This window comes from Malania oleifera, chromosome 2 (assembly GCF_029873635.1).
Source record: "Malania oleifera isolate guangnan ecotype guangnan chromosome 2, ASM2987363v1, whole genome shotgun sequence".
NCBI lineage: Eukaryota > Viridiplantae > Streptophyta > Magnoliopsida > Santalales > Ximeniaceae > Malania > Malania oleifera.
Window position 1 is genome coordinate 42,073,590 of NC_080418.1, and position 26,177 is coordinate 42,099,766.

Below are 26,177 nucleotides of genomic sequence, written 5' to 3' on the forward strand. Positions count from 1 at the left end.
CAAACCTAGTGCATCAGGGATTCTGATATCATATAGTACATTCATATAATATATAACTGAAACATATCTCATTTCATATTTCTGCATAAAATCTGTCATATCATAATTTCTGAATAAACTGTTATATATATAAATATGTTCATGGCATCTACGCCAGTTGAATAATCACGGCATCTAGGCCGACTGAATAATCACGGCATCTGCGTCGGCTGAATATCATAATATAGTGAAAATATAGTTTCTGTACTGTTTATAGTTTTTCTAAAAACTGTTGTCAATTCATGCTTTTAATGTGAATTCATAAAATATTCTGACATATCATTTTTACAGTAAAATTTATATGCTTTTAATGTGAATTCATAAAATATTCTGACATATCATTTTTACAGTAAAATTTATACTCATGTCACACACAAGTGAGTACTACTTTGTAATAAATTATCTAGTTTGGGAAAACATATTTTGCTGACAAAATAATATTAAATCTGTTTTCAAAGTTTCCTCAGTTCAACATCAGTATTCCCAAAAACTATACTAATTCATATATACTTTTCTTAATCAAATATTGTATGTTCAATGATTAATTTACTGAAAATATCTGACTTAATCTATTCCCTTACTTGGCTTACTAAGAGACCTGCTAACAACCTTAAATCCACGCCCCACGGTGTTTGAAGTTCAAAATCCGAAAATTAAATTTTCTCCAAATCAATCAAATCAATTCCCAGAATATTTCTCATTTAGCCTTTCCTAAGCCCCATATACTCCAAATTAACAATTAAACCCTAAAATACCTTACTTACCCTAGTTTTGGAATGGTGCCCCAGAACCCCAACTCAATGGTCCGCTCCAGTTAATTTGTAGAGAATCACCCCACAAACCTTGTGGTAGCTTCTAATCGTCAAAACGGGCTATAATCAGAGCGAAAATGAAGAGAGAAGAGGGTTAAGGCCGTGGGGCTTAGAGAGAGAGAGAGAGAGAGAGAGAGAGAGAGAGAGAGATTTTGTTTTGATTTAACAAATGAAGCTCGCGGGACTTCCCTTTAAAATCAGCACTGTAGACAAAACCGTTGACGATTTTCTGCACCCTTCACAAAACCGTCGATGGTTTAGGTTTTCAACCTGCCCGTTTTTCCGTTTTACTTGTAGCTGGCCCATGGTAAATACAAAATCATTAATGGCTCTCTACGCCCCTCTCCAAACCGCCGACGGTTTGGTCTTCACCAAACCAAATTTCCTCCTTTTCCTATTTTCTTATTATTTAAATTTTTCGGGTCTCTACGCAATAAATTTAAACTCTCACCAAAGAAGGAAGATTCAAATCAGTATTAAGATCGCTCCAACGGCAATAAAATCAAACCAAAGAAGGAAGATTTCAATCAACAAGCAGATCCATTAGTCATGATACCCAATGGAAACCGTCAAAGGTTTCATCAAATCGTTGACGATTACATCGATGGTTTCAAACAGAATGTAATTCAGTAGCAAAGCGTTGGCGGTTTTTACCATTGCTAAATATTTATTGAAGATCCGATATCAATTGCAAACAAATCTGACTTTATGGGATTCGTAATTTACAACTGTATTATGTATCTCCATTTAAATACTACTCTCTGTATAGCCTAAGTGTTCACGTTGCCATTTACTGAAATAAAAATATTATTTCTTTCAAATCCTGTGTTTCATTTTTCCTTTAATCTAAATATAGCATAATCAAAGAAAAGGGGCATGGCATTAAGGGGAGGTATGTAGTTGCCATTGTGCTTGGATGCTTTCAAATGGCATTCCTTGCCACCTTTCTCTGGCACAGCACCCAAAAATTTCTATGAACATGCATTGATCCCTTGGATAACAGCATTTTATCTCAAGTTTCATTAGCATTTTGTCAGACTAGGAATTGCGTAGACTTTCAGTGCCACTCCATTATTATTGTGATTTCATTAAATCTTAAGAAACCACATATTTCTAAACCTGCAAAGCTATTCTGGTGAGAGTCTTGAAATGTATTCAAACATGTTGGCAGTCATCCTTCCAGGGCCTACAGCACGTTTCACCAATCTAACCTTCCTTGAAGAACGCAACATAGAAACTCTAAAACAAAAGGATTATCCTTCCTCAAAAACTCTTTTTCTTTTTTTCAGTAGTTCCATGCCTCGGACTAGAAGTTGCAAAACCTGTAGAACCATGCCTCCCAATCCCCACAACAGGCGCCCAAAATACACACATACGTTTCTTTGGATTCGTTTCATCCTCTTCCCTGCTTGCTTGTCATCTGGTAATTATTCAATGCCATGATTTTCAGTTATATGTATGGCATTCTAAGGCTAGTAAGCATAAAATTCTTATTCAAAATGGTGCACGCTGGGATGTGCTTCCTTTGGTAGAATAGCACTGACAAAACTTTCAGATGGCACTGTCTTCTAGTTCCCGGATAGATGAAACTTGAATGCTATCCTTCTTTTCAGCATTCTGTCCAACTTTGTATGCAGCTGCATATTTATGCATTTGGAGGGTAAGTAATAATCCCTCCACGGGACAATAATTCTAAGTGCTGTCATAAAATTAGTACAGAGCAACTGTTCTTGGTGGCCCATCAAGAGGGGTAGTCAGGAGATGCAGCATATTTGCCGACAAAGAATAAAATAATGAAATCTGTGATTAAAAGTTATGACTGGACAAGCACATTTCACATTTGAATGAAAAGAAGAATGTGAAGGTCCACAAGTTCATATAACATGTTTCCCTAAATCAGACACCCTTCCATGAAAGAGCCAATTGAATGCATAAACAACAGCCATAAAACAGACCAAATCCAAGAAACTGATCCTAAATATAGCACACTATACCCTGCGGGATATCATTATTGGTGCGTTGGCTCATCTTACTGCAGGGCATCTATGTTTTTGTTTAGCTCCTCCAGCTTCTTCATCCTCTGTTTCTCACTTTCACTGACCAGCTGAGCATGGGAAGAACAAAAGAAGAAAACAGGAATAAAAAATTTTAGAAACTTGAGTGTGGATTTGACAAAGAGTTGAATGGCTTCATTTGTGGTTAAAAACTGAAATTCACCTCCTTTAGTTTGGCAAGTAGTTGAGTTTTTTCCCTGTTCTTGTCATTGAAAGCCTCAAGGGCATCTTTGTATTCCTTCTCCTGCGAACAATAACGAATGTGTATGAGCCAGGAAAGATTTTTCAACTTGAATCTCTAGTTCAAATATAACAATGACAGGACAATATGCCTACTAGCAATGGACTATATGAACTTTCAGTTCTAAGCAGCATCTGAAATTAGAAGTTTGTTGTAAAATGCATTCCACACATAACAACAAAAATCATGACCACCAATGAAAAAAAAAAAAATGTGTTGCATTAACAAGTGTTGAGAATAGCATACAGTCTGGTTTAAATGCTCACAAATTTGGATTTAGTCATGTAAAAGTGTAATAGAGAACACGATGGAATGATTTTGTTTCCACAGAATGATCAACTGCCCCCTTGACAGGCAGCTGTATCTACATAATGAAAATTACAACAGCCACAATGTCTCACCTTCTTCTGGCAGCTTTGCCCCAGTGGCTTTAACTCTTTGTTAACTATATCAATCTTCTTACGAACCAGTGCAACTTCTTTCCTCATCGGATCTGTGAGAGCATCAAGCTCCTGGTACATTTTCAAATTTATTTCCAATAAAGAAAACAACGGTGCTTTGTTATCAACGATAGATCCGTAGATGTATAGATGGGCAGATAATAGAATATGCAAATTAGAGTATGAATTATTCTAATTAACTGCAGATATCGTAGACCAAAAGAAGACATGGACTGATTACAGGAGCAATTCCTTAGGAAAAATTTATTCTGCTTCCTCAGTAAGCAGGAAAAGTAACAGAAATTTTGAAAATGCATATGAGGTTGTTGAATTGGTAATCAAAAACAGCACAAGCTGAATTGTTCAACTCAACTGAATTTATGACAGATGTAAGTGCTAATGCTGTTCTCTCTTGGGGCCTTTATGGAGGGAAGTTTATTTGAGATTAGAATGTTTCATATGCAAACTTTTAGGTTAGATGCCAGGATGATCCAGTGACAATATTTTTCGACTTACTTCCCGAATATCAGCCAACCGTTTAGTTGCTACTTCTACGCGACCCAATTGAGCCTGAACCCTGTCCCTGACCTCCATCTTCTTCCTTTCTATCTCTTCTTCCTTTGCCCTGAACGCGGACAGCGCCGATCTCGACATGTCCTCTTCTCTGTCTTCCTTTGTTGGGCTCCCAATGCAACTAACGTTTCCAGAATTCTTCATCTTCTGCATCTGCGGTTGTTGCTGCTCCCATATCTGTTTTTGGGTTGTCATTGCTTCCTCCCAGACCCCTTCTTCTCTTCCTTGGAGTTTACCTCTTGCCTTCTTTCTTTCTTTTTCTTTTTCTTTGGAATGATGCTCCTCTTTCCCTTGTTGCAGGTGCTTATGCACAACGCTGGCTTTAAAGGTATGAAACCAGCTAGCTTTCTTTACAACAAATATTGCATGAAGGCAGAAGCTAAAATGACCAGAATGCCTACTCACCTCTTCTTATAAAGTTAAAGGGTACTTTACCTTTGTTCAACCAAGTATGACTGTGAAACTCACAGTTCTCTTATCAACCATTACCTAAAAAACACCCACCTGAAAGACACCATCACAACTTCTCCACTGAAATTCTGTTTTATACATAACATGAAGAGTAGAGCAATAATTCAGAATGAATTTCATAACAGTGGTTCTCCCTTGCAGTTTACCAGTTTATTTTTTGCAAATTTTGGTAAGAATGGGCCTATTTTTGGTGGAAATGCTTTTTTCTCAAGTTGTTATATTGGCAGATTCAGCAAACTGCTACAGTTTTCCTAATTGCATTGACCATACATAAATATATATACATGGATATAAATAACTAAAAAAAAGTTAATTTTCCCTCAGAATTGAGATAATATAATTTTGAGTTTATGTAGGTGATTATGTATAAAAAAAAAATATTAGATTAATATTTGTTGAAATGTCCAAAAGGGTATTGCTAAATCTGCCTCCTTTTTTTTTTTTTTTTTCAATCTTAAGTAGGAGTGCTTGGGGTGGAAGTCTTGTTGTGGAGTGGACAGTAAGGGCTTACCTACAGACAGGAATGAGAGCCTTAGAACACAAGACAGAGTAGGAGAAGGGCATGCAGCAGCTAGCTAGCTGCCTTTATCACATACATATAACATTAACCTTCCAGCTTGGCCTTGTTAGAAAGAATCTTCACTTTCTATCTTTTCATATTTCTTTATTTACTACTTTACTTGGTATGCTGGGATCACAGGACCACTTTTGTGGGTTGTTTGGGAACGCAAAAAACACAATCATCCACTCTTTTTTTGCTTGATTCTGACCCTGCTGGCCTTAGCCATAGGCTGGTTTTTGCTTTCACTAGCTATTCATTTTTATTTTCTTGGACCTTCTTTTGAAATTTCAAAACAAATAGGATCTGCAGGCTACCATGATTACAAGTTAATGATGGATTTTCTTTTCTGCTTTTACATTCCTTATGTTTCAAGGTAGGGACCCTTTGAGCACTTTCATAATTCCAAGGCATGTAGAAAACTGTGGATTGGATGCTATAGACCATCTGATCCTGTAACGTTCCTGGATGCTGATTCAATTTTCATAAGTTAATGCATTCAATCACTTTTCACCTAATGCTAAGTCATCAACCCTTTTTTGTTTTCTCAAAGCGATGCTTGTGGACCTTATGACTGGTATTCTGCTAAGCCCACTTTGATTTTGTTTTCAACAGGTGGTAGACCCAATTAGTCCCCTACGGAACAGATCAATGGTTAGAGCTTTATACTTTGGTGGTCAAGATGGCGTGTTCGAACTTGGCAGAGAACAAAAAGATGAGATGGGAGATGGGAGATGGGAGATGGGTTACCTTAGTTGCCAAGCCCTAAAAAAAGAAAGATGGTAAACTCAAATTTCAAAAATAATTTTTTTGTAGGAGCTCTTACTCTAATTTCCTTCTTCTAAACCCCCAAAAAAACCAATTTATTTCATTTCATTTTAAATTTTAGGCAAAGTTAGATGAACCAATATATATATAATCATATAATGTACACATACATACATATATGCCATATCATGCGCCTCTATAAAAAAATATTGAACAAAAAAAAGAGGAGTAGATGATGTCTTTGCACATTAAAAAAAGTGGGGTAGATGAAAACAGTGCCAACTTCTTCAAGAACAGACCTGCTTGAAAGCAACGCCTCAAGGGTCAAGACATGTAAACAATGCCAAGGGGGCAACTGGGCTCAATGGACCTACTCATACTGATTATGCCTTGTGAGTTGTGTGATGCAAAGGCAAATTTCTTTTTCTTGATGTGGGTATCCATTTTTGCCTTATTCCCAAGCCAAACCTAATGAAAAAATTTTGGTATTACTATCAGCAGTACCACAGGGCTTTTAAGTACTATTGCTCACACTGCGTTTGAGAGTATGAATTTCGGACTATGTTTGGAAGTATGTATTTCATACTTTGGATTTAGAATGGAATAAATTTGAACAAATTTCAATATAATTTTACATTATATCTTATCCAAATTCAATACAAATTCAAGTCGAAGATCTCTCAAAATGTAGGTTCAATATCACTGCAAACAAAGAGTTATAAGGGGCACCGGAGTTAAGGATCATTAGTTTTTGTAGGGTGTTAAGGTATTAATGTTGAAGGGATTAATCTTGTCTAAATCAATTTAGGACTGCACAATTAAAGATGATTAAAAAATAAAGTTTATTAATTAAAGTGTTGAAGATAGTTGGGGCGTTATAAGGTTACATTTGACTCGTAAAACGTGTACAATCAAAATAAAATAAGATGGAAATGATATAAATTTCGTATAAGAATATAATGATTATTTTAAAAAATTTACTCATGCAAAAGTTTATTTTATTCTACCAAACATGTGGTAGGTAGAAATAGACCCTTTTTTTTGGTAAAATTTTGGAATGGAATGATTTTATATTATGGATTAGTAGCGATTTTTTGTGATCTCATTTACTTTATGAGAAAAATACATTTTCACGGTGAGTTATTAAATATTCCTAAAATGGGCAAACCAAACATAACCTTGACATCGTAAAACAAACATAACATAAAATACTTAGCTCCTTTCTTAAGACAACTAAAAAAATTTTCCAAAAAAAAAAGAGCCATAAATTACAAAAACAATATATTATGTAAAATATCATTGAAGAGTGTTTGAGAGCATAGAGTTTAGTGCTTGATTTAGATTTATGTGGATTTTGATGAAATTTGATACAATTTTATAGTGAAATTTGTCCAAATTATCATGGATTAAAATCTAAGAGCCGAACTCCAGACTCTTGGTCATAGGATAAAACTCCAATAATTTTTTTTCAAAAAATAAAAATTAATTTAAAAAAAAAAACAAAAATAATAAGCTGTCAAAATAGTCAAATTCGAGATCCAAAATAAACTCTGATTGCATAAATACCACGCTACACGGATTTTTCATAACCTTCTATAGTTCTATGCATATGCTATTAGTCTTATCGTGCTTTTTGGATCAAAAGTAATATCTATTTAAAAGTAGGACTATGAGAACGCTTCATACGTGTAACTGTGTAATGAACTCTCGATCAAATTCATGAGATTTTTTAAAATTAAGATTAAATTAAATTTTTTATTATCTTATGTGATTTTTAGTGAAAGTAACATGAATATGCAAGGACAATGCATAAAATATTATATTGTATAAATAAAAGTCAAAATATAACAATTATCAAAAATCTTGAGAGATGAGAGAAAGGAAAGGAAAATCATACTCTCTCAAAAACTTTTCCACAAAAAATTTGCACTTATGCTCTATTTCATAATAAATAATTATTTTTCCTATCATACCCATTTTTCTAATTTTCTATATAAAAAATGTTGTGCTTTGTTTGGCCATTTTTTTTTTTTTTTTTCAAAAAATGCAATGGCTCTAGACAAATTAGCATCTCCCCAAGAGCATTTTAAGAAGCACAATGAAGGCTGCTTTTTGTTTTCTACTTTTGGCTAAAGACAACCAAGCAAATTAATAATTAATAATTTATCATCAATATTGCTAATTATTTTTATCAAATATAGAAATTATCATTAACATAATGTCCCTTTTTAAATTTTTGTTTTTTGGGTAATTTCAAATGCTTACAAGCAATTTCTCTAATTATTTCTATTAATTTGAATCTCTTAATTGACAAAATAAATATTTTAAGTTAAGTGGAAGTATACACTGATGTATGATCTGAGTTATACAAGGGAATCTATCTCCAATTTTTCTTTACACCTTCCAAGATTTGAATTTGATACCTATAACATGGATGTCTCAATCTTTAATTATCGGGATGCCTGTTTTGGGAACAATAACATTAACGGAGTCTTGTTAGAGGCATATAGTTTTTTTTTTTTTTAAATAATTTATAGCGAAATTCGATGTGTCCATTAATTTGAGAGTTTTGTTTGCGATTTCTCAAGGTCCATTGGAGCTTTGAAAAATGTGAAAAAAATCACCTTGTTATGTTTGCTAAACAAAAAACAAGTGAGAAATGAAATAAAATATGTTATTGATCAATGAAAAAATTAATTTTACATTTTTTTTATTTAATTTTAATTCAACAATATTTCAATTTAAATTTACTATAGAGAAAAAAAATAAAAAAATAAAATTTCGTCCCTTTTCCTTTTCTTTCTTTATCTTAAACAAAATTTTTTTATTCGAGCAGTGTCGCAAAATTTTGTTCGACACAAAAAAAAAAAAAACATACCCAAGAGAAGAACTGTATTTAGAATATTCTTAAGAAATACAATGAATTAAAAAGATTTACAAACTTATAAGTAAATTATTCAAAAAATTAAACCTCTATTAATTTCGAGTCATATTTTTTGGATTTATATATGTTTAAAATAAATTCAATATAAAGTTCAAATTTAAATTCAAATTTCATGCTTTCAGGTTAGAAATAATATATTTAGAAGGTGTTTGCACAAAATTGGAAGACCCAATTCACTTGAATTTTACCAGAAATTTTTTTATAAATTTTAATTTGTGTGAATTTAAAAATTTTCAATATAATTTTATGTTATATTTTTTTATTTTTAAATTTAAATTATATGCTCCTAAAAACAATACATGTTGTAGGCGTTGGCACAAAGTGAGGAAGCCCAATCCACTTGGATTTCATGGGCCCTTATTGGGTCGGCCCAACATGACCGAGGCCGCCGCTAGGCCGATCACCTTCCTCGCTCTGCGCGAAGCGCATTCAAAACCACAGTGCCGTCAGTTACAGATCCTACAAAAACATTTTCTCGACGAGAAAGGCTGAGAAAGTGCAAGAAACTAACGGAAAATCCGTATTTGCTTCTCTTTAATCACTCGAGAAGGTCTAAAAACTTTGATATCTCACATATGCATTACTCTCTCCTACACTCTGTTTTTGTATTCCGGCCTTTCCCTAAATCCACGTTTCTAGGGTTAGTTTTGTGCTGTGTTCTGTAGTTTTTCTTCGTTAACTCGAAGATTTACACTATTACGGTGCTGAGCGTAATCTATTTCCTGGGCCTAGGGTTTTCTATCTCCCAGGGTTTTGATTGCTTCTTTAGGTTTAACATATATATATATATTTCTTATACATCTGCTTGGTACGCTTTGATTCTGAACTTGTGTGGTTTCATACCTTGATTGATTGAAACTGTTAGAATAGAAACAAAAAAATCAAGATTGTTGCGAGTAGCAATGAGAGCTGGAAGAGCGAGGAACATTAGGAGTCGGTCACCACCCCGGGTGAGGATTCGGGAGCGGTCGCCGCCTCGCGGTGAGTTCCGAGAACGGTATTCGTCACCTCGCCGTGAACTCCGAGAAAGGAATTCGCCGCCCAGACGTGAATTTCGAGAACGGAATATGCGCTTTGTTTTGGGTTCAAGTTCAGTCCCTGTTGAGCCTGAGAGGTCGAGGAGGATTTTGAGCGGCGAGCGCGGTGGTCGTTTGGAGGAAAGGAGAGAGTACGAGAGGCAGTTGGATGGAGATAGGGAAGGGCAACTGCGGAAACTTTCACAGTTTAACGAGGGTTTGTCGCAAGGGGAGTCGCCTTCCATAAAGTTTCAGTGGAAGCTTTTACTGCCGGAACCTACAAATTCGAATGTCAATGCGAACCCAGCCATGAAGCCCGTCAATGACTATGGGGTTGGGAGTTCTAGAATGAGTACTGAAAGGGGTTACCGGGGAAGTGGTTTTTCAGATATGGGCCCGCATGGGTTGTTGCTAGAAAAACCCGCTTCTATGGAAAATGACAAGGCAATAACTTCTTCCGCATACCGTTTAGATGTTGGTCTTGCTAAAAGATCTACTCATATTGACAGCCGCTACTTGTTGCCACTGGAAAATAATGCCATGCATCTTGGCAAGGATGAAGACCTCCGGTTCCGAGACCATCACCTGCATTCAGATAGGCCATCTGCGAGAGAAACTTATAGGGTAGAAGAGAAACCCTTGCATCACCGCAAAGGTGATGACCTTTGGTACCGAGACCACCTCTATTCAGATAAGCCATCTGCAAGAGAAATGCATAAGGGAGAAGAGAAGCCCTTGTTTTATTTGAGGGATACATCACAAAGTATGATGCCATCATCCCAGTCCAAGACCTTTGCTCTGGGATCTTCAGGCATTGCTAAAGATAGCTTCCGTGGATCCTACAATGACGACGTCACTCTTCCTTCAAGTGGACTCCGCAGGAGCAGTGGAATGCCTGGTGATCCAGTTGGTTGCGATGGCTATAGCCAAACATCATTTTATAAATCTTCTGCAAATTCTGAAATGCAACCAAAAGATGTAGTGAACTACGGACGGAGTGAGCTTGGTCTCACTGAGGGAAATGCCAGGGATTTCATTTACTCAGAACTAAGGCAAAGTGGGAGGAGTGATCACGGCATGCAGCCTGATGAATATTACTGTAAAACAGGAAGTGTTAGAGATGACTATGCCAGTCGAAATTCTTTAAGAACAGGCGTAGTGGATCCTATTGTAGACAGAATTGATGTCACTGAGAGCTCTCATGCGGAGCATCTAAGAGAGAGTAGGTCATGGGAGCAGTATCATTCTTTTGAAGAACACCAAATCCCCAGCTACCTTGATGTCAATGGGACATCAAATGCAAATAAGCAAGATGGTGAAGTTTTGGCTTCTAGAAGTACTTACCTCAATGCTGGAGTAGAAGTATATCAAGACTCTGAAAACTCGCATATGAGAGAGGATTTTGGTTTCAAACGAAATGCTGGCCCTTGGTTATATGAAGAAAAATTGAAGAGCTCAAAGATGCAGGAGGGTGATAGATGCTTTTATGGAATTGATAGTACCTCTCAACAGAGGTTGACAACAGAGGAGCTGCACATGCATGACCCATCTGAAAAAATGCTTACAAGAAGAAGTGTTAAAGACAAAAGATTGGGTAAGCATAAGCTCATAAGAAAGTCATTGAGTAGTCGAAAATCCTCTCACAAGGTCCATGTATCAAGTGATGGAAATGAACATTGGACACAAGCAGACATGGGCTTCTTGTATTCATCAAAAAAGTCAGGGCGCTTTCAGTATAAGAAGGCTGGAAAGAGGTTTAATGAGGTAGCCAACCATAGAATATCTGCATCAGATGATTTGTTATTATCTCATAATATCTCCATATCTGAGCATAGGCATAGAATAAGACCTCCCAAACTTGCTTTTAGAGATATTAAGAAACGGCTGAAGCCTGCTCAGAATTTTCATACTGCACACCCATCTATTAGAAAATACAAGCCACACAAATTCCTCAGCAGACGTGTGGACAGTTCTCATGGAAGTTCTCATATTGATGAAGGTTCACCTGTGGAAAAAGATAAGGTGAGCTTGGTAAAGATTGAACCACCAGAAGGCTCTGATGATTTTAGGCAGATGGTGCATAATGCATTTCTGAAGTTTGTCAAACAGTTGAATGAGAATCCAGCTCAACGAAGAAAATATACAGAGCAACAAAAAGCTGGTAGTTTAAAGTGCAGCATATGCGGCAGGTCTGTCTTCTACGTAGTTATGTGTTTTTAAAAGTGAAGCACTTCTTTCTCCCCACTTTTGATTGATCTTATTCGTACACATTCTGCTGCAATCAAGTGAGTACTTCTTGATAGGTAATATTCTTTTTACCCCGTAAGAATTCAATTGATTAAGTTTTTCATGACTTTTGGTTCTTCCTACCTGCATTTCAAGATGTTTTTCTGTCACTTAAGTGTTTTACATTTGAGGAGCATAGAGGTGGATTATTGAGCTGTTTCTGTAGTATCAAATGGAAGAACAATTGGAACATTTAAGCAGTGAGTCACCTTTCCCGAACTTCGTCATGGAGAGTTGCAGCAGTGATATATAATTGGGGATTTACAGGATATTGGAATTTGCTTTGATTGTAATTGATACATAATCCCTTGTATCTGTTCAAATTATACTTCTCTTAGTTTGTTGATTATTGACTAAAGAGATAATCAGAAGAGAAGGGTTTGGTCTTGGAACTTGCTTGATATCATATTCTCAAATTCTTCTGTTGGTTGAATTTTTAAAAAAAAATTATTTTCTTCTTTAATTTGGTAAGTATCAAAGGAAGGATTGGAGAAGGTTTAGAGTTTTTCTGTGATTGATTTTTAAATGCTCAGTTAAGGTTGAATGCTAAGTTACTATGCAACTTTTGGCAAGAGTGAAATATTTGGGAAGAGAAATTGAGGAGGAAAAGAATGAGTGATTAAACACCTATTTCTTGTTGATTGAGTAATTAATTATTTATTTATTTTGGGATTTGGAAGGGGGGAGGTGCTGTATAAAGAACATAAAGAATTAATTTAATAATTGTTGTGGAAGTGGCAGTAGGATGCCAGATGATGGTGGTGGTGGTGGTGGTTGTAATTTTTTATGGTAATTGAGCTGTGGTGGGGTGTGCCACTGTTGAAGACAGGAACAACAATTAAAAGAAAATTTAAATTTTCCTCATTACTAAGTAATATGGGGAGGGCTAGAATTCAGGATCGTCCTCTGTGAATCTTACATGCTGGAGCTTGTGCTTTGTGTCAAAATGTGGGAGATTTCTTTCCTTAGCTTTTCCTTTCCTTCCCTGTGATTTCATGAGAATAAAATGCGTTAAGAGGGATTCTGTGGTTTGTTAGAGTTGACACTGTAAAGCCCCTTGTGTGAATATGTACTGTATTTGGTGGTTAGACAATACCAATAATTTTAGCATTTTAATGATTGGATTGAAAGGGATGTTCTTATAATGGAGCTGTTTCTATAATATCCAGTGGAAGAACAAGTGGTAACATTTAAGCAGTGAGTTGCTTTCTGAACTTCATCACAGAGTATCATTTGAGGAGTATTAGAGGTGGATAATTGAGCTTCTTCTATAATATTCAATGTAAATACTTAGATGGTGACAACCGTTTTTGCATTTTAAAGCAGTGGTGTGTTCATGGATATTCCAGTGAGAAATGAAAAGAGTGTATTTTCCTGGTGAGGAACCTGTTAAGCAGTTGGTGAAAGAAATCCTATGCGCAACTCTTGCTAGTTGCTAATGTATTTTTAGAGAGAACCTCTTGACTCTCTCCTTCCGTCTCTCCTCAGCCGCTTTCTCTTTCTTTTCCGAGGGCTTTAATAAGGATGGATTATCACTGAAGATGACACTATGGGAAAAACTCACACAATGTTGTCTTCTGTTGCCAATTTGAGTTCAGGTTGTAAAGTAAATTGCAGAATTTTGGTAGGGTAGAGTTCTCTTTTTCTAAAAGTAAATTGGCCTAGAACAAAAGCAACAATCTTATGAGCCTCATTCTGTGGGTGTGTGGTTGTATGTGTGTTTTTGTTGGGAAGAAGGCTATTTGTTTAATTATAAACTATAATTATGTCTAATTTCCTTCTATAGATCTCTCTCTCTCTCTCTCTCTCCCCCCTTTCCAAATCCTTATGTTTTTTCTAAATGTGACCATGAAGTCCTACTGATAATAATGGTCCACAGAAAAGAGCTGCATGGCCCAATATTATCATACTTACAAGTTACATGCATCATTAACCATTTGATTTTCCATTGAGACATTAGCTAATCAACCGTATCCTGTAACGTTGGAATTAATATACTGGATTTCGTATTGCTTTTCCTGTCAAATCGCTGATTATACCCTATTTACATAGTTACTTGATACCCATGGGGAAGGGACAATCACAGGACTGGACTTGTATGCTTCTAGTTGGAATATTGTTAAAAATGGAAGCATATGGATTTTTTGGGTCTATATGGAATTATTGTCCCATAGGTTTGATCCCATAGATTTAAATATTTTCTCATTGAGCGAGCACGAAACAAATTAGATTGATTTTTAATTTTTTGATCAAAACTACTTTGTGAAATCTTCATTTTTCCTCTTCCTCTACCCTAACCCATAGATTTGGCTTAGCAGTCCCAGTAGGTGACTCGCACGACAGGCTATTAGCTTAGTGGTAGAGCATGCCCCTCATAATTGTGTCAATTGTACCTGCACTTTGGGGGCTGTCCACCGCATGGATGTTTCTTTGTGCTCATCAGGGCCTGATCCTGAGATGTGGATCATCCAAGATTCATTAGTGTTGCATACTCCTGCTCAAATCGGGATTTAAAACCAAAATTGATGGGGCGATTCAGGTGAGATCCAATGTAAATTGACGGGGCTTGAACCCACAGCTTTAGCAAAAAATTCCATCTGGAAAGGGATCATCTTGGTGAGATGTTTCTTGATGAATTTTTAAGTTTTCTTGGTTAAGTTGCATTGTTTATCATAACTCATGTTTATTGACTTGTGAGATGGAGCTTCATAATCAAAGGAGTGCTACCCCTCCTAGTGAATGACCTTTTTGACGTGTAAAGAAGTAATCACCAAACTTGTACTTTCATTTTCCTGCCTATTTAGAAGTGATGCTTCCATAATTTAGTTGGTTCCATGTTGTATGGTTTTGTTTTCCATAATACTTCGTTAATGATTACATGCTTTATCCTTGTTTTGTTTCAGCAATTCTGAGGAGTTCAATGACACGCAAAGCTTGGTGATGCATGCCTTTGTGTCTTCCATGGCTGGGTTTAGAGCACAGCACTTAGGTTTACATAAAGCACTCTGTTTGCTGATGGGATGGAACAGCGAAGTGGCTCCTAACAGCTTATGGGTTTGTGAGGCATTGCCTGATACTGAGGCATTTGCTCTGAAGGAGGACCTCATTATCTGGCCACCAGTAGTCATCATTCACAACGGTTCCATAGAAAACACTGATCCTGCTAAACGGATGGTTGTAACCCCTGAAGTGCTCAAGGACCACATTAGAGGTAAATTACCTCTGCATGATCAATTCAACCGTATTTTTGATGATTTATGAATTTGTTTAGGGATGACTGGTTATTGATGATCTGGTTTCTAGCCTACTCACTCTCCTTCCCCACCCTATAACTTGCTTTAATTTTTCCTTAAATTTTTAGTTTTTATTGTAATCTTTTCAAGTGTCTTTTTAATTTCTATCCTCACTTTTTGAAATTTCCAATTTTTTGTAGTTCCAAAAGTCTTCAAAATGATTTTTTTGAATTGATTTAAACCGAAGCGGGGGAGAGTTTTGCTTTAGAATTCTGTGCAGGGCCAGCACACGTTGTTCTTATCAGGTTGTGTGTGGATATTGTGTGTTAATACTGACCGCATTTCTGACCTGTATAATGAGGGTTTGTTTCATTACGTTGTAGTATAACAGTACTTCTGTTTTGCAGTTCTATTTTACCTTTCTTGCATCTCTTTTGCGTGTTTCTATTCTTCTGACCTGTATAATAAGGGTTTGTTTCATTATTTTGTATGTTAAAACTTCTTTTGCTTGTTTCTATTTCCCTATGCCAACCTGTGAATGCAGAAACAGGGTTTGGTGGAGCAAATGCCAAGGTGTGCCGTGGGAAACCTGCAAATCAGAGTGTCATGGTGGTGACTTTCAGTGGCACCTTTTCCGGGTTGCAAGAAGCTGAGAGGCTTCACAGGTTTTATGCTGAGAGCAAACACGGGAGAGCTGAGTTCCGACAGATTGATCCCAAAAGTGGAAATGGCTGTGGCGGGGGAACACAAGAGGGGGCAGTTGAGAAGGTGGAGCATGTATTGTATGGCTACTTGGGCCTTGCAGGGGACCTCGACAAAATCGACTTTGAGACGAAGAAGCGATGTGTGGTGAAGAGTAAGAAGGATATCCAGGCCATAGCAGACGCCCCCATTAGAACTGAATGAATAGGAAAGATTGGGCACCTTTTTTGCTATATTTGTGAATTACTGATAAAATAGTTTTACCATCTGTTGAAAATCACATACTTGGCCCTACTTGCTCTGTTTCTTGTCCCTACTTGCTCTGTTTCTTGTTTAAGGAAGATAGGTTTTTTGAGGTTTTTTGCTATGGCTTTTTGAGCTGCCCCATCTCTCTCTCTCTCTCTCTCTCTCTCTCTGGTGGATTGAATTGCAGGCTTGGGTTTGTGGTGGTTTTGTATGTTGTGCTTTTCCTATAAGCTGGCAGTTTACTGTTTACCCACTGACCAAGTTGTGAGCTTCTTGAATCTTGTTAAAACTGAGTTTTCTCATTTTTCGAAAATCCGAGTTCTAACTATAAACTTACAATCTTCTTCCTACTATTCAAAATTTATTAGTGATTCAATCCTGAAGGCAGGGGCTTTGAATATCATTTACTTTGTTTCTTTGCGAGGATGTTTGCATTACTGGCTTGCATGTATTATTATTTAATTCTTTTTAGGCCATTTAATTTCATTTAATATTTGCTGAAAAATGAAAGTTCAATGATTTTGATTGTTGTATTTTTTTAGTTGTTTTGTTTGTAATTCTCTAAATTTCAAAAAATCTGTTGCGGTGATCATTAGTAAAATAATGTAAAGAGAATATAAAATGATGCACTTATGTTTGACGTATTTGTTTAATTTGATTGAAAAAATAGAAAATTAATGATTTTGATTAGTGAGTGTTTTTAGTTGTTATAGTTGTGATTACTAGTAGAGATCTTGTGCAATGCACAAATTTAAAAAAATTGTATTTAACATTAAAATGTAATTATGTAATATTAAGTATAAAATTGAATATAATTTTTGCGATCGAGTATTTAAAACTAGCAATGAAATGACATTAAAAATATTTGCTTATGAATTATATTAATAAAAATTATTTTACATAAATGAATTATTACTAGTGATAAAAAAATTTATTAATTTTTTTTTATTAATTTGATTACTAATAGTGATTACAAAAAATACTACCTCAAATATTGCTACCTGTTAAAAAAAATAAATTATAAAATTATGAGGAAGTTTTTATAGTAATCAATTAATTTATGACACGGCTTTAAAATACTAATTATAACATTTATTGCTTTATAAGGTATTAATTATAAAAATTATTAATTCAATTATTAGCAATGAAAAATATATTAATTCAATTACAATTTGCATTTGAAAAAAATATATTAATTTATAGAAAGATCATACGATACTATTGGGGAGTTTTCAAAACATTAATCATTTTATTTATTGTCTCATAAACTAATTTATTTATAAAAAATAGTTATAAAAAGTTATTAATTAAGGAAGTTTTTATAGTAATCTATTAATTTATAACAAAGTTTGTTTAAAAATACTAATTATAATATTTATTATTTTATAATGTGATTATGTCGTGTAATAATTAGCTCAAATAGTCAGATCATCTCCTTAGGAAATACAGATTAACTCACATAAAATAAAAATAAGGAAATAGAAAAAAAAAATTTACTGAACACAGTTCAGATTTAATTTTTTCGGTTCTTGAGAGTTTGTAATGAAATTAAAACAAAGCAAAACCTAAACTATGAACCTAACACGCATAAAGTAAATGACAAGAAATGGATAATGGTAAATAAATGATGGGAAAATCAACAAAACTAATATCACTCGTCCAAGGGTTGATTATAATAATAAAATGACTATAAGGAAATTAAAATAACTGAATAACTCACTAATTAAACATTCAAATAATAAATCAAAAGTAATAACTTCATTAATCAGCTTCAAACAAAGATAAACTCAACTTAAACTTCAACAATGGTTTAAAACTTAAACAATGGTTTAACAAAAATATATTCAACAATAGTTTAACTAAAAATAAACTCAACACCTTAATAACTTAAATGAAAAATAAATCCCAATAATAGCTTCAACAGAAATAATTAAACTTCAACAATGACTTAAAAAATAATAAACTAACTCAACACAATAATAACTTGAATAAAATAAATAGATCCAACATATCTAAAAATAAACTGAACTTGATAATGGCTCAAATAAAAAAATAAATTAAACTTAACAATAAATGAACTCAAACAAAGTCTTAAACTAAAAATAACTAAACTTAAACAAATAAAAAGTTCCCACAAATATTCAAAATGATATTGAAATAAAATAAGACAAATATTCAAAATGACATTGAAATAAGATAAGACAACTAAATAAAAACAAGAGAGAGAGAGAGAGAGAGAGAGAGAGAGAGAGAGAGAGGTGAAGATGGCTGTGAGTTTAGCTGCTACACACAACAGCTCCTGCACAGACGGTAGCCCCCAAAGGTTGCCTCCTTCCTTTTGTTCAGGACTCCCAAAACACACACACTGCACAGCCTCTCTTTTTTTCTATTGCCAGCGGCAACTACCCTATAAAAAGAGTCCCTCTCAGCACACCTAAAATTCTATTCTCTTCTAACACCCTGTTTTGATTATGACAAATATTCAGGTATTTAATATTTGCCAAGTTGATGTGCAGGTTTATCTTGGCAATATCATATGATGGTACTCGGAGATCCGGAGGAAAATGAAGACCCTGAAGACCCTAACTGTAATTTATTTGTTGTAATTTCCATTTGGGTCTGTAATCTTAATTAAGAAAAAGTCTGTAATAATCTGCATTTCATGCATATAGGAACTACAAGCTCAAAGACCTTAGAACAACTCTAGGTCCCGACACAAAATCATGACCTTTAAGAGACCTTAGGGAACACCCGAAAGTCGACCAACACTGAATTTTTTCGGTGTCCTCAAATGACCTAGACTAACCTCAGGACTCCCCATACTACATGAAAATATGTCATATCTTCTTAAATTTAATCATCATATGAATAGGGTTAATATACATAGGGAATAGAACCGAAATGCACTTAAGTTGCATGTTCGGTCGATCATACTATTCAAGTACAAATCCTCCCGATCGACTGAACCGGTGCCCGGTCAATAGCTTGACCATGGCCCGATCGACTGAACTTACCCAGTTCATTATCACCCGGTTGACCGAACTCCCTAGGAGTCAAATTTTTGACAACCTGGTCGACCGAGCCCAAAATGTAAACCAACTACCTAGTCGACCGAGTTTCCGCGTGTGGAACTCAATGGTCTGATCGATCGAACTAGATAGTTCAAAAAGTTCCCAGTCGACCGAACCGCGCTAAATGAAAAAAAATCGCCCTTGGACCTCCATGTCCGATCGACCGAACTTGTAGTTCAATTTGTTCCCGGTCAATCGAACCATGCACAGCTCGGTCAACCGAACTTCCTTCGATCGACTGGTGCTCTCGGGTTGCCCCAATATTTTTACCGTTGTTAATATTTTTAAATGGGGTTAAAATAATTAAATTGTATTAAAACATTCCTAATAATTCCAAGTGTGTCCTAAATGACTATATTTTTGGGGAAGTCTATATATACCCCATCATTTGGAATAATTAGTATAAGATTAGAAAAACAATTAGCAAATATCCTCTGAATCTCAAAAACCTATTTTTTCCTATTCGACTCCAAATACTCTCATATATTCATTCCCTTGATACGTCTTAGTATTGTGAGTATATTTTGTGTGCTAGTGCTTATTCGATATAGTTAATACTTCCATTGTCCTACTTGAATATTTGATATTGATTTTGAGGAGTTTGGCATAGTTTATCCCACAAATTTTTATTGATAAAATCTTGTGTTGGGATAAACTCATAAGCTTAAGGATCTTTGCATTGTCATTGCAAGATTCCTATAGCTTTAGTTTTGTGTGCATAATATTTTACAAAACTAGATTTCAAACAACTTTTGTGATAGATACATTTAAGAAAATATTTTTGAGGTTGTTTGAATACTCTGATTAGCATGTTTGAAACCCTAAGCATGCATTGAAATATTTTGTATTGTGTTTCAAAGAAAATCCTGTTTATACACTCTTGTGCATATTTCATATTATCCATAATATTGAGTGTTGATTGCACACGTAGAGCACCGAACTTATAATTCTTACATCATTGAGGTGCATTGATTATATTGAGTTGTACTGGTACGTACACATACCTACTTATGTAAGAAGCATATTTTCATGTACAAATTTTATACACATTGATTGTATTCCAGGCACAGGTCTGAAGAGGGAGACTAGCCCTGGTAAATAGTCCCAGACTGGCATAAACTTGGTTAGGAAAGTTATGTGCATCATCCTGGTAAGGCGTGTTGGTTGAGGTCAGCCCCTTTAATTGACTTGATTGTAAACGGTGCCGCTGCACCCGTTAAGTGAACTTATAGTGTAATCCTTGTGCTGGTGTAGCCAAGGTGGGGACGTAGGCACAGTGACGTCAGTGTACCTAATACCTTATTCATCAAATATAAAACATATATACGCAGAGGAAATAAAATATAAAATCCTCAAATTACATTACCAGAGTTCTAACTATCTTTATACACAAAAGTATCCATTTCCATATAACTACATCCCATAAAACTAAACAAAATTAAAATCTCTATCTACACACTACCTACATAAATTTACACCACTAACCCGGCTCCTCTAGCCCGCTAGACCCGATCTCTAGGATTTCCTGAAAAGATAGTTTGTAAAGTAGGGGTGAGGCACAGCTTAGTAAAGGAAAGACTAAGTTAATGTCAGTGTGTGGCCAGCATGCATTTAGTGTAATCAGTTCACTAAACAAATAAATACATTTATGAAAACATTCTTATTTTACACTCACACACACAATTAGTCGAGGATGGGGAAGATTACTCGCCCATACAAGTAGCTTCCCTCTACTCTAGTACCATTACTGCTACCAGGGCACTCACCTTTCTCAGTAAGCTCTCGAAATTATCTTATTAATTAACCGTATTCACATAAATTAACAGATATGCATATAAAACACTTCCTGTGACAAACACGCCATTTACATCCCCATGACACGGGTTGTGTGGCCCGAAGGCTGGAATAATGTCCTGAGGGATCCACCCAGACAGTAATCATCCATACTCTCTACTAACATACTCTGCGAGTACACGCAGCTACAACTGCTGGTCCGATTGCCCTCACCCAATGGTGCATTCTCCTCACGTAGGCAAATCGAACAAGGCCACCCTACACCTCTCAACACAGGTGCGGGCGCACACGACCACATAAAAAATCTCTAGCAATGGTACCGTGCTCACACTACACTGGTCCCCAGGGTTGCTAAAGCATATCATGTAATTTAGATAATAGAAAATATCATTTAAAACATTAATTCATATAGATTTCCTGTTATTCCAAAAACCCGGCCCCGACCAAAAACACAATCCGGCATATAGCCATCAATTAAAACTCGGCCCTCAGCCGTCAAATAATAATCTTGGCCCTTGGCCAATCAAACAATACCCGACCACTAGCCGTTAGTTCAAACCCTTGTATTTCATAAACAGTTCCAATATTTTCATAAGCATTTCCAGTATTTTTCACAACAATTCTAGTATTTCAAAATCCCAAATCCAGATATACAATAATCCATACAAATTAAATCATCTGCCACACAATTTTCCACATTCTAACATATATATATAAATAAACAATCTTTCCACTGTTCATTTTATTCAAAAATATCATACCGTATATCCTACGTTTATAAAACCCATTTTGAATGGTTGGTTTTCAAAATAGTATTTAAATTCTCAAATGAATAAATAAATAAATATATTAATTTAATCGGTTCAAATTAAATAAAATTCCTGACTTAACTTAATCCCCTTACCTGATTCCTGCAAAAAGTCCGCTAACACCCCACCCCAGCCTACGCCCCGGGCATTCAAAAATACCTAAACCCTGGAATTCAAATTTCATCATATTATTCGTCATAATTCCTAGAAAAAATTTCCCTAAAATTTTCTTAAGTTTTGAATACCCTAAATAGCCTAATAAAATTCTAAATTATCAAACTTACCCCCGATTTAGGATTGGTACCTCGGAGCTCCAATTCGAAAGCTCGCTCTGGTTAGATTGTAAAGAATCTCCCCACGAGTCTCATGGTAATTTTCGTTTGTTAATGGGGCTTATAATTTAAGACAAATTGAGGTAAGTTTGAGATTTAGCCTTACCCTAGGAGATATGCCTACGCCGCTCCCACGATAAATCCACTCCAATAGAAATGTCGGTGGTGGCGAGCAGAGTCCAATGGTATTTTCGGATATTTGATCGGCCGAATAATGGAGACGAGGTGGAGGAGAGTGGGAGAGAAAAGACGACGAGATGAGAGAAATGAAAGACAGACGAATTGAGAGAGAGAGAGACAGAGAGATGTGAGGCGTAGATGACTCTACAATCCAATTTGAAATTGGATGTAGAGAAGCTTCCTAAAGAAGCTTTATATAAGGTTTAAGATAAACTTACATATATATATATATATATATATATATATATTTAGGATCACTACACCTTCCTTGTATTTCCAAGCATCCAAGCCTCACATCCTTGCCGCCATGGCACACATTAAAGCCCACGACATTGCACACGCCGAGGATGAGTACTTCATTTCAGAGAGGTGCAAAGTCAGATACATACGGGAGTTCTGTCCCAAGGAGGCAATATTATGTAAGATCCTCGATCTAGACTTCATGAATCAATACTTTAGCAACGTAATGGATATGTTCGAGCATCAGGGGTAGAAAACGTTTATTTCCTACCAGCCTAGGGGTCATTACCCAACCTATGTTAGAATGTTTTACGCAAATTTGGGTAACGATGAAAACGGGTACTTCTCCCGTGTATTGAGGACAGATGTGCATTTTGACGCCCAGTATATCTCAGATGTCCTTGATATTGACCGTGGAGACTTCGAGTGCCCCAATGTGGTAAATTCCTGGATCTTCGAATAGGAATTCACAGTCGCTATATTCGCAAACCTGACCCTGTCTGACCCTGGCACTGCTAGCCAAAACCATCCTCCATAGTACAGATAGTTCACATTAGAAGCTAAGGTTGTGCACCACTTGATCACGTATAATGTCCTGCCCAAGGCAGGGTCTAGAGTGCACGTATCATTTTTGGATTGCTTCATCATGTGGTGTCTGTTGCTCGAAAGAGATTGGATCTGCCCAGCCTGATAATCCGATGGATGATGGCCAAGACGATTGGCCACCGAATTATAATGTTGTATAGGGGCATCCTGAACAAGTTGTTTAGGAATATTGGAGTCACGAACTCAAATGTGGCTTCACTGAAGAGGAGACAACCTGCTGATATCTTCTCTGGCGTGACCCTAAGACTGATGGGATACGAGCTTGTTGGGAACATCTGGGTGCCTTCCAGGTGAGCAGCAGCACAGGAAGAGGTCCTGGAAGAGCCACCACGGCCTCCACAACCATCAAATGTGGATCTTATGGCTACTATCACCAGTCTGTCTGACTCGTTCGCACAGTTTCGAGGATCAGTCCAGTCAGATCTGCGCGACTTGGCATCGTCATCCACTACACTTCGTGAGGAGTTCCAACAGTTCTCCATCTCTACTGCCAGTCGCTTTACATATTTAGAGAGGTCCATGACAGTCAGCTTCAGCGAACTGAACGACCGCATTCAAGAGATGCGGGATGAGAGGGACAGGATGACCATGGACTTTGACTTTGATGCCAGTGACGGTGGTGATGGAGGAGATGATGGAGGGGAGTTCTAGACTCCGGAGTTGTCTACAGATTAGATTGCGTGGCTTTGATTTTTTATATTTTATCTTATATCATCTGGTATGTACTAAATAAAAACAACTTTTACTTTTTTTTATATTCTCATACAGATATTACGATATACCACCCTATTTGATTATGATATATATCAGCAGTACCTTGACTTGCATGTTCTTGTGGTTAAATGATTATATTCTATTGAAATGCATGAATTGTATAGAATGCCTACTGCATGGTGGATGCAGTTGTAGAGAATTGCCTACTGGTAGATGATACGTTCTCGCATGCCTTACTCTTCTGATACTTCTTGTTTGAGAATCATTTTTGTGCGGGTAAAATTTGGGAAATGTCCTGTTTACAGCTGGCATGCTGCCGAATTTTCTGTAAACATTCGCCCAAATAATTAAAACATTACTTTTTGTGTGTGCAAAATCTCAATATGTCACAATTGATTCATTTGCATTGAAATGTTACATTCTATGGAGTTGATTGTGCACACACACACACACACAAACACACACACACACACACACACACACACACACACACACACACACACACACACATATATATATATATATATATATATATATATATATACACATTTAAAGTAATTGTTTCATAACTTGCATAAACTTAATGGGAGCTCTCTCATGGGAACTTTCCAAGTCTTAGCAACTGATACTAATGATCAACTAGTCCTCCTGCTTTAGTCCTTGTGAAAGTTAATTATTGATTATGTGCATACTTTATACTTCTATTGCATATATTATATGTGATGAACAAATTGTCCATTTAATGATAACTTGAACATATATATTTGAGTATTGGACCATACTGAATTGTTTGAATAGTTGTGAATAAATTTCTAAGAAATTTAAACTCAAACAGGTTACGATTATACAGGATGTCTTTTGGAAAGTCCGATTTACAAACGGCACTCTGTCGAAATTTTTTCTAAATCTTTCCAAAATTCTTCTTGTATAACTGTAATTCTTACCCATTGCCTAGGAATTTAATTCAAATGACCCTTTTTGCTATTGCCAAAAGGGGGAGATGGAAAGAGGCAAAAATAATGGGTAAAAGGACTTGTGTTTAAACATAAATTGGATGCATATTGTGAGGGGGAGCCTTCTTTGGCTTAACCCTATATTTTTGCTAATCATATTTGTTATCATCAAAAAGAGGGAGAATGTTGACCTTATTGGTCATGCCCGATTTTAATTATGAAAAATACTCATTATATCAAATGAGTATTTGAGGTTTTGTGTATGAACTAAAATTGTTAAAGATCGAGATGTGCACAAAGAGGAACTAAAGCTGAAAACTCATTTATCGATTGTATTGTATTTAATTCATATGCAAAGGGTCTGTAATAGTAAATAGGATATTTGGTTTGTCATAAGCTCACACACATCACATGCATGATAATACGTAAGCTTAAACAAACCGTAAATGAAAAATGACCTTAGAAAGACCTTAGGTTTTTCCCTTCGGTCGATTGACACCAGACTTTTTCGGCGTCTTCAAAAGTTGACCCCAAGTGACCTTAGGACACTCACCTTTGCACTTGCATGTATTAGGCACTTGAATAGGGTTTGTATGTTTCAAGACTGGATCGAAATGCACACATTGTGCACTTTCGGTCGACCAGCCTTGACAGTTCATTCTGTCCCGGTCGATCGAAACAGGCCTGGGTCAATAGTTGACCAAGGCCTTAGTCGACCAAACCAAAGTAGTTTAAATCCCCCGGTCGGCCGAAATCCTCTCTGGTCAACAATTTGACCATCTGGTCGACCGAGCCAATTTTGTACTCCAACTACCTGGTCGACCGAGGGTCCTTGGAAAAAATCCTAATGGTCTAGTCGACTGAACCGGCCAATTCAAAATGGTCCGGTTGACGAAACCTCGAAGAAATGGGAAATCGCTCACTTACGATCGACCGAGTCTTCAATTCAAAAATGCCCTGGTTGACCGAACCATATGAACTCTGGTCGACCGAAACTGTTCTGATCGACCGAACCTCTTGGGTTGCCCTAATTTTTACCGCGCTTAAACATTTTTTAAACAGGGTTAAAGTATTTGAAATGTTATTAAACTTTC

The 26,177-nt window shown here is 36.1% G+C and overlaps 2 protein-coding genes across 3 annotated transcripts; one reads left to right on the top strand and one right to left on the bottom strand.

Moving 5' to 3' along the window:
* Positions 1-1,848: 1,848 nt before the first annotated feature.
* LOC131149057 (uncharacterized) lies at positions 1,849-5,202 on the bottom strand. 2 transcript variants are annotated; one of them, XM_058099113.1, is made up of 5 exons: positions 4,103-4,693; positions 3,548-3,658; positions 3,069-3,149; positions 2,846-2,955; positions 1,849-2,488 (listed from the first exon to the last, which is right to left on the bottom strand). In XM_058099113.1, exons 1-4 carry the CDS (start codon positions 4,352-4,354, stop codon positions 2,881-2,883), a joined length of 519 nt encoding a protein of 172 aa, XP_057955096.1. In that variant the 5' UTR covers positions 4,355-4,693; the 3' UTR covers positions 1,849-2,488; positions 2,846-2,880. The 2 variants fall into 2 exon arrangements, with proteins under 2 accessions (XP_057955096.1, XP_057955093.1); XM_058099110.1 differs by lacking the exon at positions 1,849-2,488 and adding an exon at positions 5,142-5,202 and having other exon boundaries at positions 2,638-2,955; positions 4,103-4,698.
* A 4,130-nt stretch (positions 5,203-9,332) lies between these two features.
* On the top strand, positions 9,333-16,519 carry LOC131149398 (uncharacterized). Its single transcript, XM_058099823.1, has 3 exons — positions 9,333-12,106; positions 15,107-15,414; positions 15,981-16,519. Exons 1-3 carry the CDS (start codon positions 9,804-9,806, stop codon positions 16,340-16,342), a joined length of 2,973 nt encoding a protein of 990 aa, XP_057955806.1. The 5' UTR covers positions 9,333-9,803; the 3' UTR covers positions 16,343-16,519.
* The last annotated feature ends 9,658 nt before the right edge of the window (positions 16,520-26,177 follow it).

Excerpts from the sequence above, each read along its gene's own strand:
- LOC131149057 (XM_058099113.1), bottom strand. The coding sequence starts at position 4,354 with ATGACAACCCAAAAACAGATATGGGAGCAGCAACAACCGCAGATGCAG. Across the intron at positions 3,659-4,102 it reads GGTTGGCTGATATTCGGGAA|GAGCTTGATGCTCTCACAGA; the intron begins GTAAGTCGAAAA and ends AAAATGTACCAG. Across the intron at positions 2,956-3,068 it reads TACTTGCCAAACTAAAGGAG|CTGGTCAGTGAAAGTGAGAA; the intron begins GTGAATTTCAGT and ends TCCCATGCTCAG.
- LOC131149398 (XM_058099823.1), top strand. The coding sequence starts at position 9,804 with ATGAGAGCTGGAAGAGCGAGGAACATTAGGAGTCGGTCACCACCCCGG. Across the intron at positions 12,107-15,106 it reads AAGTGCAGCATATGCGGCAG|CAATTCTGAGGAGTTCAATG; the intron begins GTCTGTCTTCTA and ends GTTTTGTTTCAG. Across the intron at positions 15,415-15,980 it reads GCTCAAGGACCACATTAGAG|AAACAGGGTTTGGTGGAGCA; the intron begins GTAAATTACCTC and ends CTGTGAATGCAG.